This window comes from Sarcophilus harrisii, chromosome 3 (assembly GCF_902635505.1).
Source record: "Sarcophilus harrisii chromosome 3, mSarHar1.11, whole genome shotgun sequence".
Taxonomy (NCBI): domain Eukaryota; kingdom Metazoa; phylum Chordata; class Mammalia; order Dasyuromorphia; family Dasyuridae; genus Sarcophilus; species Sarcophilus harrisii.
In genome coordinates this window covers 574700454-574716736 of record NC_045428.1, presented here as the reverse complement: position 1 = coordinate 574716736, position 16283 = coordinate 574700454, and the positions used below count along the sequence as shown (strand labels likewise).

Genomic DNA, 16283 nt, shown 5'->3' with positions numbered 1-16283 from the left:
GGAGAGATGGGGTTTCAACATAAGTTCCCCAGCTACAAAACAGGTGGTTTCCTGCTGTGAGGTCCCAGATTAGAATGATGGATAATTAACAAATCAATCAACAAACATTTATGAAGTACCATTTATTTATACAAACCCAAGGGCAGGTAGGGGGTGCTATAGTGCATCAAGACTCATCTTCCCGAGTTCAAATCCTACCTCAGACAATTATCAGCTGTGTGATTCTGGACAAAGCCACTTAACACCATTTGCCTCATCTGTAAAATGAACTAGAGAGGGACATGGCCAACCGCTACAGTATCTTTGTCAACAAAAACCCCCTAAAACCCCACATGGGGTCACAAACTAAACCTAAACAAAAAAAAAATTTTAAAAAAAACCCTAAATTAAACAGCTATAAAAACTAAATTAAAAATACTAAAAAACAAAAACAAAACCCAACAACATGAAACAAACAAACAACAAAAAAACTAAAAAACTAAAAACAACCTGAAAACACAATAAAAATACAATGCTTGATCTCTTAGTTCTTGGCATTTTCTCTGCTGATGTTTAACACAGTACCTGGCATGTAGGAGGCACTTATATGCCTATTGGTTGATGTCCCCGTTGCCTGGAATGCTCTTCCTCTTCATCTCTGACTACTGACTCCCCAACAGATACTCTTAAATGTTGCTTTTTTCCCTTCTGGATTGCTGAACCCTTCCCCAGACACTTTAGGATTTTAGGGCTAGATTTCTTTTTAAGAACCATGACTTAAACCAAAACCATTCTGATTCTCATTGATTGGCCACCAGTTGGTCCCAGGCCAAGCTCCATTTTGTAATATTCTCTCTAAAATGTAATGTTCTCTTCGTTTCAGTTCAGTAATCACCACAAGTGCAGCCAGGTGTTAAAGTCCAAATCCTTTATTATCTCTTTCAAAGTCCTATCTCCTTCACTTGGGGCTCGGCTAGTTTTCTGGAGGCCTTCCGGAGTCTTGGTTTCAGTGGGGAAGCGGAGGGGAGCCTGCCACCAATGCGGTGTGAGATGGGATGAATGTGTCTAAGTCCAAGGGCTTGTGCTCCAGCCTTCAGCCTCCAGCCTTCTGTCTGCTTGTCTCTGAATCTCACTGGCTGAGGCTTCTTGCTTATATGTTCCATACTGAGTACACACCAATCATTATATCACTAGGAAACCATTATTTGTTGTAGGATTAGATCAGTGCTAAACTAGATTTAACCATTATCTCCTCAATTCCACTTAGTACCTTGTTTCAAGTTCTGGCCCATAACATCTCCTTGTAGGATCAGATCAATAATATTGAACCAGGCTAAATTAGATAACTATTGTCTCTATCAATTCCACTGACTCTGCCTTGTAAGAATCCTTTGTTTCAAGTTCAGAGTTGTGGCCCATAACACCATTTGGTCATTGTTTAGGTCTCAATTGATTCAGATTGAATGTAAATATTAATCATATCTGCTTTGGTAAGAAACCCTGAGGGTCTTCCCCTCCTAGATTTATTTGGATTTTTTATTTTGGACTAAGTGAAAGAGGAGACTCTTTGCCTCCATTGCTACCTAGCCTTAATGACTGAATGGGTATAACCTCGGTCAAAACTGAGACCTTTTGAAGACTTTGGCTTAAAAAGGTCAAAGTCTCCCATTTCATCCAGAAAGAAAGAAAGAAAACATACTTTACTTTATACTCTGAGGTCCATTAGTTCTCTACCTAGAGGTAAGCAGCATGTTTTATGATGAATCCTTTGGAATCACAGTTGGTCATTGTGTTGACCAGAATTTCTTGGTCTTTTAAAGTTGACTCTGTTTTCTTATGGTTCTAGGGTATAAATTGTTCCCTGTTTCTTCCCATTTCACTTTGCATCAGTACATACAAGGCTTCTCAGGTTTTTGAAATCCATTCATTTCATCATTTCTTATGGTATAATAATATTACTTTCATATACCACAACTTGTTTAGCCGTTGCTCCATCGATCGGTTTTGTAACGGCTATAAATACTGTAATGCCAGAGAAACTGAGGCAAGACAGAAATTGATTTTTAATCTTTTAATTGTGGAGATTTTAGCTAGCCGACTGGGATGGGACTCATGTCCCAAAATCATTTTGGCCCTAAGCGACTGAAGCTGGGAACCTTTAGGGTTTGCAAACAGCTTATAGGGGAAACAAAGGCAGATAAGGGGAATGAGGACAAAAGCCATAATTTCAGGAAAGGATCATAACTTAGTTCTGGTCAAGATAAGAAGGTGGAAGGCAGGAGATAGTGAGGCAAGGGACAATATTCAAAGGGAGGGGGAATTTTCTTAGCAAGGATTGAGATAATGCACCTGGATTTTATGATACAGGGGAATGTAAAGTAGCCAAAGCTTCAGGGTTTTTCCTGACTTAATTCTCCCAGTCCTACTGGCAAGGAAAAAAGTGAGGGGCTATAATAATTTTTATTCAGGGCATAACAATACTTTTGTACATGTGCATCCTTTTTCTTTTTTTCTGATCATTTTGGGGTATAAACCTACCTGGGTCAAAGGATAAGCATTGTTTTAATAGCTTACTTTCTAGAAGGTTTGGACTAGTTCACAATTTCACCCACAATGGGATTATTTTTGTCATTTTCATTTTCTGTCATCTTCACCAATCTTATGGACATGAGATGGTACTCAGAATTGTTTTTAATAGGACTGCTTATATTCAATCCAGCAAATTAACCTCAGAGGTATTTCTTAATCACCTACTATGTTCCAGGCAGTAGACCGGGAAGGGGAGCTAAAGACAAAAGGGGAAACAAACAGTGAATAGCCTTAAGGAGCTTATGATCTATCTGGAAAATAACATATACAGTTGGGGATGCAATGTATTCAGGGGTCCTCAAACATGGCGGCGGGCCAGATGCGGCAGCTGAGGACGTTTATCCCCCTCATCCAGGGCTATGAAGTTTCTTTATTTAAAGGCCCACAAAACAAAGTTTTTGTTTTTACTATAGTCCAGCCCTCCAACAGTCTGAGGGACAGTGAACTGGCCCCCTATTTAAGAAGTTTGAGGACCCTTGGACTATAGACTAAGAAATTTTAATAGGAAAAGATTTACCAATACCTGGGGCTGTAATCAGGAGAAGCTTTGTGTAAGAGGGAGCCAGAAGATGAATGTGAAAAGAGTGCCCAGTTTTGGGGGGATGGAAAGTGAGAGAAGTGGGATAATAGGAACTGAGGTTAGAAGGGCAGGTGGGAGCCAGAATGCAGAGGGATTTCAGTGCCAGGCTGAGGATTTTGTATTCCATCCTTTAAGTCATAGGCAAACAGAGAAGATTTTTGATTAGAGATGGGGGCCACGACACACTAGAACACACCTGTGTTTTAGGAATGGTGGATGGATTAGAGAGGGGAGGAACAAAGCCAATTGGGACCAATTAGGAAGCTATTACAGCAATTCTGGTAAACCAGGATGAAACCCTGAATCAGGGCCCAGGCTGTGTGAATGAAGAGGAGGGAACCAATTGGGAGAGTGCTGTTGAGGAGAGCTTCTTAACTTGTTGATATCATGGACTCTTGGTATCTGGTGAGCCAGAATTGTGTTTTTATAGCATTGATGGATGTGCCAGATTTAAAGGTCAGTGAAAATAAAGACGGACTCCCTGAACTCTACCTGTGGATCCAGATTAAGATCTCTGCTAGAAACACTACCAGATTTAGGAGCTGATTGGATTGGCGGTTAAAGGAGAGGATGATTCCAGTATGGGTCTGAAAGGAAGAAAATGCTCTTGAGAAAAATGGGAGTGTTTGCAGTTCATTTCCAGATGCTCCGTGATATAAGGGAGGGCCCTGCAGGATGGATGGACAAGGTGAGGTTACTCTTACCAAAAGCGCTTCTCTCATCAGCCAGTTGGCCCCAAGATCCTTTATAGCCCAGTGAATCTAGCTCTGGGGCTGCTAGGTGGCGCCATTGTACAAAAACCTTCCTTTCTAGCCTAGTTCATTAAGTTCTGCGGCAGCTAGGTGGCGCCACAGTGCACAGACCTTACTTTATAGCCCAGTGAAGAAAGCTCTGCGGCTGCTAGGTGGCGCTCCAGTGCACAGACCTTCCTTTATACACCAGTGAATCAAGCTCTGGGGCTGCTAGGTGGCGCCATAGTACATAGACCTTCCTTTTTTAGCCCAGTCCATTAAACTCTGGGGCTGCTAGGTGGCGCCACAGTGCACACACCTTCTTGTCTAGCCCAGTGAATCAAAATGTGAGGCTGCTAAGTGGCATCACAGTGCACAGACCTTCCTTAATAGTCCGTGAATCAAGCTCTGGGGCTGCTGGGTGGCGCCATAATACATAGACTTCCTTTTTAGCTCAATTCATTAAGCTCTGGAGCTGCTAGGTGGCGCCATTGTACAAAAACCTTCTTTCTAGCCTAGTTCATTAAGCTCTGCGGCTGCTAGGTGGCGCCCCAGTGCACAGACCTTCCTTTATACACCAGTGATTCAATCTCTGGAGCTGCTAGGTGGCGCCAAAGTACATAGATCTTCCTTTTTTAGCCCAGTCCATTAACCTCTGGGGCTGCTAGGTGGCGCCACAGTGCACAGACCTTCCTTAATAGTCCAGTGAATCAAGCTCTGGGGCTGCTATGTGGCGCCATAATACATAGACTTCCTTTTTAGCTCAATTCATTAAGCTCTGGGGCTGCTAGGTGGTGCCACAGTGCCCAGTATAGCAGCCCCTTCCTGTATAGCCCAGTGAATTAGGCTCTGGGGCTGCTAGGTGGAGCAATAATACATAAACCTTCCTTTTTAGCCCAATTCATTAAACTCTGGGGCTGCTAGGTGGCGCCACAGTGCACAGATCTTCCTTTACAGCACCCTGAATCGAGGTATGGAGTTGCTAGATGGCACCATAGTATATAGACCTTTCTTTTTAGCCCAGTTCATTAAGCTCTGGGGCTCCTAGGTGGCGCCGTAAATCATACACCTTCCTTTTTAGCCCAATGCATTAAGCTCTGGGGCTGCTAGGTGGCGCCATAATACATAGACTTCCTTTTTAGCTCAATTCGTTAAGCTCTGGGGCTGCTAGGTGGCGCCACAGTGCACACACCTTCCTGTATAGCCCAACGAGTTAAACTGTGGGGCTCCTAGATGGCGCCATAATACATAGACTTTCTTTTTAGTTCAATTCATTAAGCTCTGGGACTGCTAGGTGGCGCCACAGTGCCCAGACCTTCCTGTATAGCCCAGTGAATTAGGCTCTGGGGCTGCTAGGTGGCGCCACAGTGCACACACCTTCCTGTATAGCCCAGTAAATCAAGCTCTGGTGCTGCTAGGTGGCACCACAGTGCACACAGACCTTCCTGTTTAGCCCAGTGAGTTAAGCTCTGGGACTTCTAGATGGCGCCATAATACATAGACTTCCTTTTTATCTCAATTCATTAAGCTCTGGGGCTGCTAGGTGGCGCTACAGTGGCCAGACTTTCAGTATAACCCAGTGAATCAAGCTGTGGTGCTGCTAGGTGGCGCCATAATGCATGCACCTTCCTTTATAGCCCCCTAGATCAAGCTCTAGTGCTGTTAGGTGGCGCCCCAGTGCACAGACCTTCTGATATAGCCCAGTGAGTTAAGCTCTGGGACTCCTAGGTGGCGCCATAATACATAGACTTCCTTTTTAGCTCAATTTATTAAACTCTGGGGCTACTAGGTGGCGCCACAGTGCCCAGACTTTCCTGTGTAGCCTAGTGAATCAAGTTCAGGGGACGCTAGGTGGTGCCATCGTGCCCAGACCTTCCTGTATAGCCCAGTGAATCTAGCTCTGGGGATGCTAGGTGGTGCCACAGTGCACAGAAATTACTGAATAGCCGAGTGAATCAAGCTCTGAGGCTGGTAGGTGGCACCACAGTGCACCGACCTTCCCTTATAAGCCACTGAATACAGCTCTAGGACTGCTAGGTGGTGCCACAGGGCAGAGCGATTCCTTTATAACCCAGTGAATTTAGCTCTGGGGCTCCTAGGTGGCACCATAGTGCACAGACCTTTCTTTATAGATCATTGAATCAAGCTCTGGGGCTGCTAAGTGGCACCACAGTGCACAGACCTTACTTTATACCCTAGTGAATCAAGCTTTGGGCCTACTAGGTGGCGCCACAGTGCACAAGCCTTCTTGTGTAACCCAGTGAATGAAGTTCTGCGACTGGTAGGTGGCGTCATAGTATACAGATCTTCCTTTATAGCCCACTGAATTAAGCTCTGGGGTTGCTAGGTGGCGCCATAGTGGTTGCTAAACTTTCCTTTATCGACTAGTGAATCAAGCTCTGGGGCTGCTAGGTGGCGCTATAGTGCCCAAATTTTCCTTTATAATAGTGCACAGATATTCCTTAATAGCCCAGTGAATTATGCTCTGTGGCTGCTAGGTGGCGCCATAGTGCACAAACCTTCCTTTTATAGACCAGTGAATCAAGCTCTGGGACTGCTAGATGGCGCCATAGTACATAGACCTTCCCTTTAGCCCAGTTCATTGAGCCCTGGGGCTGCTTGGTGGTGCCACAGTTCACAGACTTTCCTTAATAGCCCAGTTCATTAAGCTCTGGGGCTGCTAGATGGCGCCATAGTACATAGACCTTCCCTTTAGCCCAGTTCATTGAGCCCTGGGGCTGCTAGGTGGCGCCACAGTGCACAGACCTTTCTTTGTAGCCCAGTTCATTAAGCTCTGGGGCTGCTAGATGGCGCCATAGTACATAGACCTTCCCTTTAGCCCAGTTCATTGAGCCCTGGGGCTGCTAGGTGGCGCCACAGTGCACAGAGTGCCAGACCTAGAATGAGGTCCGCTCATCTTCCTGAATTCCAATGTTCCCTCAGACTCTTACTAGCTGTGTGACCCTTGGCAAGTCACTTATCCCTGTTTGCCTCAGTTTCCTGAAGGGAGCTGGAGAATGAAATGGCCAATCACTCCAACATCTTTGCCCAAAAGACCCCACATTGCAATTGTGTAGTGTTAGACGTGACTCAACGGTCAGATTTCCTGCAGTGAAATTCACCTGTTGCCTGTAACACAGTATCACTCATCTTCTAAATTTGTCTTTCCTTTGCACTCTTTGCAACTCTATGACTCAATAGCTCCCTGGTGTCTATGGAATGAAGTACAAAGTCCTGAGCCTGGCATTCAAGGTCCTTTCTAGTGAACCTCATAGCTCTGTACCCCCCACATTAGCTCTTTCCTCTCTCCTCGCTATCCCTTAGGCTTGTCATGCTCCCCTGTAACTCTGGGTCCCTGCTTGAGCTCTTTCTCCCATCTTCAATAAGTTCTATATATAACAATAGTTTCTATATAGTTTCGAAGCACTTTTGTTTATATTATTTCATCTGAGCCTCATGCAAACTCTGTGAGGATAGTTCTCATTCCCATTTTACAGATGTGGAGACTGAGGATCCTCCAGCTGCAGGAGCTAGTAAGTTTTGGAAGAAAGATTTACGTCAGGTCTCTCCCTATTCCAGATCTTACCCATTTCTCTTATTGTACATTAGCCCAGTGCCGGCCCATGTTATTGTTGTTGTTCACTTGTTTTCAGTCAAGTCCAACTCTTTGTGACCCCATTCGGGGCTTTCTTGGCAGAGATGCCGGAATGATTGGCCATTTCCTTCTCCAGATAATTTTACCAGGGAGAACTGAGGCAAACAGGGGCAGGTGGCTTGTCCGGGGTCACGCAGCTGGCTGGATTTGAATTCAGATCTTCCTGACTCTAGGCTTGTCTTTATCCACGGTACCATCCTAGATATTCCACCTGGTGCATAGTGGACACTATATAAGTGTTACCTTTTACCAATTATTATTATTAGGAGGAGTAGCAGGACTCTATATAATGTACTGTGCTAGGGGCTGGAAAAGATACACCATTTAGTCTGTCCTTGCAGCCCAGGAGGGGATAAATCCTGGCCCAGATGGCTATAACATGGACAAGGAAGGTAGGAATCAATGTCAGATCCAAGGGAGAAAGTTCTCATAACCTTCCCCTTTTTTGCTGTGGGGGGAGTGATTCAGGGGCGGAAGAAATCAAGCAGGTGAAAGAGGGGCCATTTTAAGTTCAGGGACCTGAGTGAGCAAAAGCTCAGCAGTGGGAAAGCACTAAGTTTGGCTGGTGTCAGTTTGGCTGGAATATAGACTATCAGACTATTTTTGAATCTTGGGGATGGGGGTCAGTGCTGAAACGTGAGTTGGAGAGTGTCCCGTAGCAGATTTAGGAGTTGGACCTTGATTCAGTGGGCCGTTGATGGTGCTGGAGGCTTGACCAGCTCCCTTCCCTTCCCCGTCTGGCCCAGTCTTCCCTCTGTCCTCCCAGCCCCACTGATGCCCTCTCCATCCCTTTTGCTTCTCCCAGGCCGCATCAGTTTTTATGAAGAATACGGAGTGATCCGGGACGTCATCCAGAACCACCTGACTGAGATCCTGATGTACGTGGCCATGGAGCTGCCCCGGAACCTCAGTGACCCAGAGGAGCTGCTCCGCCGTAAGCTGCAGACCTTCCGGGCCCTTCGGAGCCTGGAAAAGGGGAGCGTCGTCCTGGGCCAGTACCAGGCGTATGGTGGGCAGGTCCAGAAGGAGCTGCAGAAGCCTGCGGGCTATGTGAGCCTGACACCAACCTTCGCAGGTAGGTTCCCTGCTTGGGCTGGTTCGGGAGGAACTTAGCTGGAACTAAGGGCTGCCCTGAGCAGGAGCAAGAGACCTGGGTTTGAATGCTGCCTCTGATACTGTAAGTCATTGGACAAGTCATAGATAGCACCCTTGATGTCCAGCTGGAGGGCCTTTAGGGGCTATCTCACTTTAGAAGCCCAGGTGATTTTTCTCAAAGCCATATCGGTAGGAATAATAAGAATTTAAATTCTTATTTAAATTAAAATTAAATTAAAAATAATAAGGTTTAAATTCTTAAAACTAGTTGGTGCAGCAGATAAAGTGCTGGGCCTAGAGTCAGAAAGATCCTTCATGAGCCTCAGTCACTTACTAGCTGTGTGACCCTGGTCAGGTCATTTCACCCTGTTTACCTCAGTTTCCCCATCTGTTAGATGAGCTGGAGAAGCAAATGACGAATCACTCTAGTATCTTTACCAAGAAAAGCCCAAATAAGGTCACAAAAAAAAAACAAACTTAACAGCCACTTCCAAGCCCAAAGCTTTTTTTTTTTCATTGTATTCTGCTGCCTCTCACTCAACACCTTTTATCTCCATCTGAAAAATACAGTGATTTCACTGGATGAGCAAGAAGATATTTTCTATTTTTTTCCTTCTCCCTCCCCCCCCCACTTTAAACCATGGTAAGGCTATTTCTCTAATTTTTTAAATTAACAAGCATTTATTTCCCCCCCCCCCATCTTTCCCCACCCAATTGATTAAAAAAAAAAAAAACCAAGCTCTTGTAACAGATATATACATAATTAAGCGAAACAAATCCCCATATCGGCCACACCAAAAACCTTCTGTCTCATTCTGCATCTTGAGGCTGTGACCTCTCTGCCAGGAGGTAGGCAGCAGACTTATTGTTCCTCTGACATTTGGATCAGTCAGTTTTTTCAGCTGTAAAATGGGAGTACAATTGCACCTCGCCCACAGGGTGGTGGTGAGGGCCGAATGCAAAGACAAAGAACTATATTGAGACCAGCTCTTATTGCTGACGTGATTATTATAATTCAGCCTTTGGAAGTTATTTGTCTTTGCAATGCTGCTGGTGTTGTGTAAATCGCCTTCCTGGTTCTGCTCCCTTCTCCCTGCATCAGTTCATCCCAGTCTTTGCAGTTTCTCAGAATCTGCATCTTTCATCCAGAAGATGTTTTCCTGTGGCCCTGGTCTTGGTCCAGAATCTATTCCCATATGGCCACCGCTGACAGCCCAGGGGGATTTCCAGGAGGACTCTAGGGAATGTGTGAAATTTCTCTGAGATCCCTTTAAAAGGCCTGACCTGGAAAGCTGGGTTACTAGTAGTTATTTTCTGGTCAGAGAACCTGTTTTGCTGACCTGACGAAGTCCTGGCCTGATGAAGATGGATTAAGACCACCTGGACATCCTTCTGGAGCCTAGATCTAGCAGTCAGGCAGCTTCTCGCTCCCCAGGGGTTAGTGGAGTGGAGCGGCTGGACAACTCTGGGTGGTGGAACCTTCTTGGCCCGTCCAGTTAGACTGTGGCTGGTCGGTGAGGAGTGAGCTGGCCGGGCAGTCTGGACCCTCCTTCATTTAAACCCAATTCACTTGCATGTCATAGCATCCCCTCCCTGATTGCTCTTTGAGAACAAAGGACAAACAATAACAGTTTCCTGTGTACTGGCTATGTGACCTTCTTCTTTAGGGAACCAAGAAGACTCTCAGGGACCCCTCTCTGCCTCAGCTGAAGGAACTCCCTCACTGGGAATTCTCCACAAACCACAAGCCTAATTCAAATGCAAAACCCCACTCTGCTCTCTGTATTATAGGTTTTATTTCCCCCATTCTATAGAGGACAAAAACAAGTTCTAGAGAAGTAAATTAGCTACCAAAGGTCATACAGCCAGTCAGTGAAAGAGTTGAGATTTGAATCCAGGCCTTCTGGTTTCCAAGTTGAATGTGCTGTCCACCAAAGGATTCTTCGCTGCAATATTGTTACCATGTCCTACTCTTTGTGACCCCATTTGAGGTTTTTTGGGTAAAGATACTGCAATGGTTTGCCATTTCTTTCTCCAGGTCACTTGAGAGATGAGGAAATGGAGGTAAACAGGGTGAAGTGACATGCCCAGGGTCACACAGCTAGTATTTGAACTTTCTCATTCCACGTCTGGTGCTCCATCCACTGAGCCACCCAGCTGCCCCTCCTTAGTACTGTGCCTACCTAGCAATTAGTAAGTGCTTAATAAATGATGTCTGATTGATGGGGAAAGGAAGGGTTGACAGGAACCTCTCTCTGTTCCCCGCAGAGGTGGGGGAATGCATCATAGACTTCCAGAATTAACTGATGTCTTGATTCGTTTTGTTGAACTGTTCCTCTCCCTCCCTTATTTTTTGCCCCCAAGAGATAGTCGACTTGGAGAGGGCAGGAGAGAGGGATACACTTGGAAATGAGGCGCTATAAGTACAAAAGGGAAGGGAAGAAATGTAAAATTGTTTACATAGGAAGTGCTGAGAAGGGAGAGTTTGCAGGAATGATGAGAAAGTTACATAGGACAGAAAAAGAGCCTCGTGTTCTCTCCCTGATTGCAGGGGACAGATTTAGGGGTTATGGGTAGAAGTTAGACGAAGACCATGTACCAAGCTGAGCTCTGGGATACAGAGAAAGGCATAGGTTTGATGATAAAAAGCACTTCTCAGCTCTTAGTTCTCCTAAAGAGAAGTGAACTTCCTTGGGAGGTCAGTTAGCTTATATTTATAAGTGCCTACTGTGTGCCAGCTACTGGGCTGAACTCTGGGATACAGAGAAAGGCATAGTGCCTACTATGTGCCAGGCACTGGGCTGAGTTCTGGGATTCAGAGAAAGACAAAGTGCCTACTATGTACCAGGCTCTAGGCTGAGCTCTGGAATACAGAGAAAAGCATAGTACCTACTATGTGCCAAGTGCTAGGCTGAGCTCTGGGATTCAGAGAAAGATAAAGTGCCTACTATGTGCCAGGCTCTAGGCTGAGCTCTGGAATACAGAGAAAGGCATAGTGCCTACTATGTACTAGGCTAAGCTCTGGAATACAGAGAAAGACAAGGTGCCTACTATGTACCAGGCTCTAGGCTGAGCTCTGGAATACAGAGAAAGGCATAGTGCCTACTATGTACCAGGCTGAGCTCTGGAATACAGAGAAAAGCATAGTGCCTACTATGTACCAGGCTGAGCTCTGGAATACAGAGAAAAGCATAGTGCCTACTATGTACCAGGCTGAGCTCTGGGATAGAGAAAGGCATAGAAAGTCCCTGTCCTCAAGGAGCTTACAGTCTAGAGAAGACTCAGCCTTATCTACAGGATAAACTGCCGGGGTAACATTGGGGTGCAGAAGATGCGGATTTAGTGGGATTTGAAGGGAGCTGGGGCTGGAGGTGAGGAGGAAGACTTTTTCAGTGACTAGAGGCTTTGAGCACAGTCTTGTGGCCCCTCATTCGGCATGTGGTCAAGGGTGTCCCTCCCTCTTCCTGTGCCCCCAAGACCCCAACCCGATCCCAAGGCAGTCCCACGGTGCTGGGTACCTCTCTGAGTTTCCTGCCTCCCCCTTGTTTTTTAGGAGTCCTCCTTCAAATCGACAACCTGCGCTGGGAGGGCGTCCCCTTCATCCTGATGTCTGGTAAAGCCCTGGATGAGAGGGTGGGCTACGTCCGGATCGTATTCAAGAACCGGGCGTACTGTACCCAGAGCGAGAGCCACCGGGATTCTGGGAAGAGCCAGTGCCAGCCCAGACAGATCATTTTCTATATTGGGCACGGGGTGCTGGGCGGCCCCGCGGTGCTGGTTAGCAGGAACCTGTTTAAGCCCTCCCTGCCCACCAGGAGCTGGCAGGAGATCCAGGAGATGCCCGATCTTCACCTCTTTGGACAGCAGCTGGCTGATTTCCATGCCTACCGCCCCCGCCAGGAGAGGGACGCCTACTCCATTCTGATCTCCCACATCTTCCACCGACAGAAGAATTCCTTCATCACCACGGAGAATCTGCTGGCCTCCTGGGACGTGTGGACCCCGCTGCTGGACAGCATCGCCCAGGAGGTGCCACGGATATACCCTGGTGGGGCCAGCAATCAGCACCTGCTGGATTTTGAGCAGGAGGGCAGCCAGGTGGTCTTTGTGCAGCGGGAGGTGGAACAGCTAGTGTCCGGCCCCGGCCCAGGCCCAGTGCCTGGAGATTTCAGCATCCTCAGGTCCAAGTACCGCAACAGCTCCCTTGTCTCAGCCTGGCCCGAGGAGCTGATCGCCCGGTTGGCGTCTGACATCGAGGCGGCCGCCGAGTGGGCCGTGAGACATCGCGGGGAATTCCACCTGGCCCTCTCGGGGGGCGCCAGCCCCGTGGCCCTCTTTCAGAGGCTGGCCACGAGACACTACAGCTTCCCGTGGGGCCACACCCACCTGTGGCTGGTGGATGAGCGCTGCGTCCCGTTGACCGACCCCGAGTCCAACTTCCAGGGTCTGCACGTCCACCTGCTTCAGCATATCCGCGTGCCTTACTGCAACATCCACCCCATGCCCGTCCACCTGCATCGCAGGCTGTGTGTGGAGGAGGACCAGGGTGCCGAGCTCTATGCCAAGGAGATCTCGGCCCTTGTGAGCAACAGCAGCTTTGACCTGGTGCTCCTGGGCGTCGGCACCGACGGGCACACGGCCTCGCTCTTCCCTCACTCGCCCACTGGCCTGGAAGGGGACAAGCTGGTGGTGCTCACCGAGAGCCCCGCCAAGCCCCACCAGCGCATGAGCCTCAGCCTCCCCCTCATTAACCGGGCCAAGAAGGTGGCCGTCCTCGCGATGGGCAAAAGGAAGAGGGACATCGCCCTTCTGGTGAGCCGGGTGGGCCACGAGCCCCAGAAGTGGCCCATCTCCGGGGTCCTCCCTACCTCTGGTCAGCTCATCTGGTACATGGACTACGATGCCTTTCTGGGCTGATGGTGCTCATGGGCTCACCTGCCCTCCTGTCCTCCCCACTCACCAAAGAACTTGGTGCCCGATGGCCATACATTCCGACAGCCCCTAAAGGGTGGGGAGAGGAGCGGGTAATAGCTATGGATTGGATAAGATGAGGAGCAATCCAAAAAAAAAAAAAAAAAAAAAAGCTGGATTTAAAGCCAGGATCTGAGTTCAAATCCTGGCACTGATCTACTGTGTGACCCTGAAGAAACCATTAATCTACTCTGGGTCTCAGTTTCCTCATGTGTAAATGAGGGGGTTGGATTAATTGATCTCTCAGGTGCCCTCCAGCTTAAATTTGTGATGTGTTAACTACTGTGGTCACTTCCAACTCTGAGATTCTGCGATACTGTGATTCAAAGGGTTAATTCAATGACTACTATGAAGAGAAAAGTACCCAGCACTTCTGTACCTCGAAGGAACTTTTCTTCTCTTTGGGGAGAGAAGATGCCTTACATGAAAAGAATGAACTGCCACATCCAGAAGTGCCGGGATAATGTGGTGCCAACTGAGCCAGCGGAATGCCAAGAAGGTGATGTTTAGATGGGATGGGGCTAATCAGGGGTGGCTTCCTGGAGGAGGTGAGTTTTTAACATTGGCCTTGGGAAAACTTATAGGGAAAAGTCAGGGGAAGACACTAAGACTGAGAAATAGTGAGAATCAGAACCCAGAAATGAGCTCTTTGTCCCTGGGAAGGAGCACTTAAGTCCTTTGCCTTGGCTAGAGCAGAATTCTTACTGTGAAATGTTGAAACAGGGATGGAGAAAGATGGGAGGCCACTGGTGGTCAGCCAGATAGTACCTTCTGTTTCCATAGACCTTTCAATGTCTACAAAGTACTTTACAGGAGCTTTGTGAAGTCGGTGCTATTTTTATTCCCATTTTACAGACAAGGAAACTGAGGCTTACTAGTTGAGTTACTAGTAACTGTCTCAAGCTGGTTAGGTCCAAGCAATTTAGGCTCCACCCGATGGCCAAAAGGAATGAACACCAGGCTCAAAAACTAGCAATTGATGCTATAAGCCATGTCTTTCCAGTAGCTGCATTTTAGCAGCCAGGAGCTCTTGGCGTGGGTGGTCTCCCTCTGATCTGAAAGGAACAGCCACGTTCCTTTCTGCCTTAACCTGGATCGCCTGGACCAGGGGAAGACTGTGGGACAATAGCTGGACTACCGGCTGTCACTCAACCTTGCGATATCACTATCTAAGTGCCTCCTCCTGGCGAATATGTCCATTTGTGGGTGGGGGGGACAGTCCGGGATCGTCCTAACAGACCAGAAATTCTGGGCTGTGGTTTCATAAAATCTCAGGATTGTCTCCAGTCATCTCCAAGAGAGTCTAAACATTTTTTAAACAATTTTTTAATCCTCTTTTCTTAACATAGAGATAGAGTGCCCTAATAGGTAGACTTTCAGTCAACAATCATAGACACACACCAAGAGAGAGAAGGGAATAATAATGTATTGTATGTATATACACAACTGTGAATCATAACTATAAAGTGTTTTGTTTGCTGTATCATCTAAATGTGAACGTATATGTATAGATGCGTATGTGTGTACATATACTGATATGTATATAGATATATACCCATATATTTCCATATACATGTATGTATGCATATATACATATGTCTGTATAGATACACATATCTTTATATACATTATGTACATATACATACTCATGCATCTAAGTAGATATATGTATCTCTATGTGTGTATCTCTATGTATATATCTAGATATAGGTATATATTTACACACACATATGGTATATACAAATCCACATGCATATCTCCATATACATACATTTAGAATTCCTTTCTGAGCATTATGACACCAGAGAAGCTCTGAAATAGCCGGGGGAGAGAATCTCAATATACACAGTCATATGTAATACAGCCCTTTTAGGGAGAGGAGCTCTGGGGATGATGTCACAGCCAGATTGATAGTTGATAATGTTTGTACTTCCATCCAGGCTAATTATTCATAGGACCTTGATTAAGGCACGGAAGAGTTAACAGAGACAGGTATTCTAGTGTGATAAATGGCTTCCTCTTTTTGGAATTCCCCACCCACCCTTCTCCAGTGGACCCAAATAGATCAGACTTTTATTTCAAATCAACAGATGAATAGCCTTGACATGGGATCTCAGCTTCTGAGTTTTTTAATTGTTCTTCCCTGTTCTGTTCTGTGCTTTTCAGTTTTAGCTAGCTGGGATAAGAAGGAGATCAGATAATCTTTTGTTGTTGTTATAGACTTTATTTAAAAATAGCCTTAGTGAGGAAAAATCTTATTAATTTTCAAAATACATGAATTCACCCTTGCAAAATCTTGTGTTCCAATATTTTTCTCCCTTTCTTCCCTCCATCCCCTCTCTTAGACATCCAATATATGTTAAAAATGTGCATTTCTTCTGTACATATTTCCACAAATATCATGCTGCACAAGAAAAATCAGATCAAAAAAGAAAAAAAAATATGAGAAGGAAAAAAACAAGCAAGCAGACCATAACAATAAAGGGAAAATACTATGTTGTGATCCACGTTCAATCCCAAAAGCCTTCTTTCTGGGTGCAGATGGCTCTCTCCATTACAATCTATTGGAATTGACCTGAATTAGCTCATTGTTGAGGAGAGCCACATCCAACAAAATTGATCATCAGATAATCTTGTTGTTGCTGTGTACAATGATCTCCTGGTCCTGCTCACTTCACTCAGC

The 16283-nt window shown here is 46.3% G+C and overlaps 1 protein-coding gene across 2 annotated transcripts in view; it reads left to right on the top strand.

The window, feature by feature from the left end:
- The window catches only part of H6PD (hexose-6-phosphate dehydrogenase/glucose 1-dehydrogenase), a 37425-nt gene extending 23696 nt beyond the window's left edge, over nt 1-13729 (top strand). For both annotated transcript variants that reach the window (XM_031962917.1, XM_031962918.1), the window contains exons 4-5: nt 8340-8609; nt 12183-13729. In XM_031962917.1, the coding sequence (XP_031818777.1) occupies nt 8340-8609; nt 12183-13546 (1634 nt within the window). In that variant the 3' untranslated portion in view covers nt 13547-13729. The remainder of the gene's footprint in view (nt 1-8339; nt 8610-12182) is intronic.
- The last annotated feature ends 2554 nt before the right edge of the window (nt 13730-16283 follow it).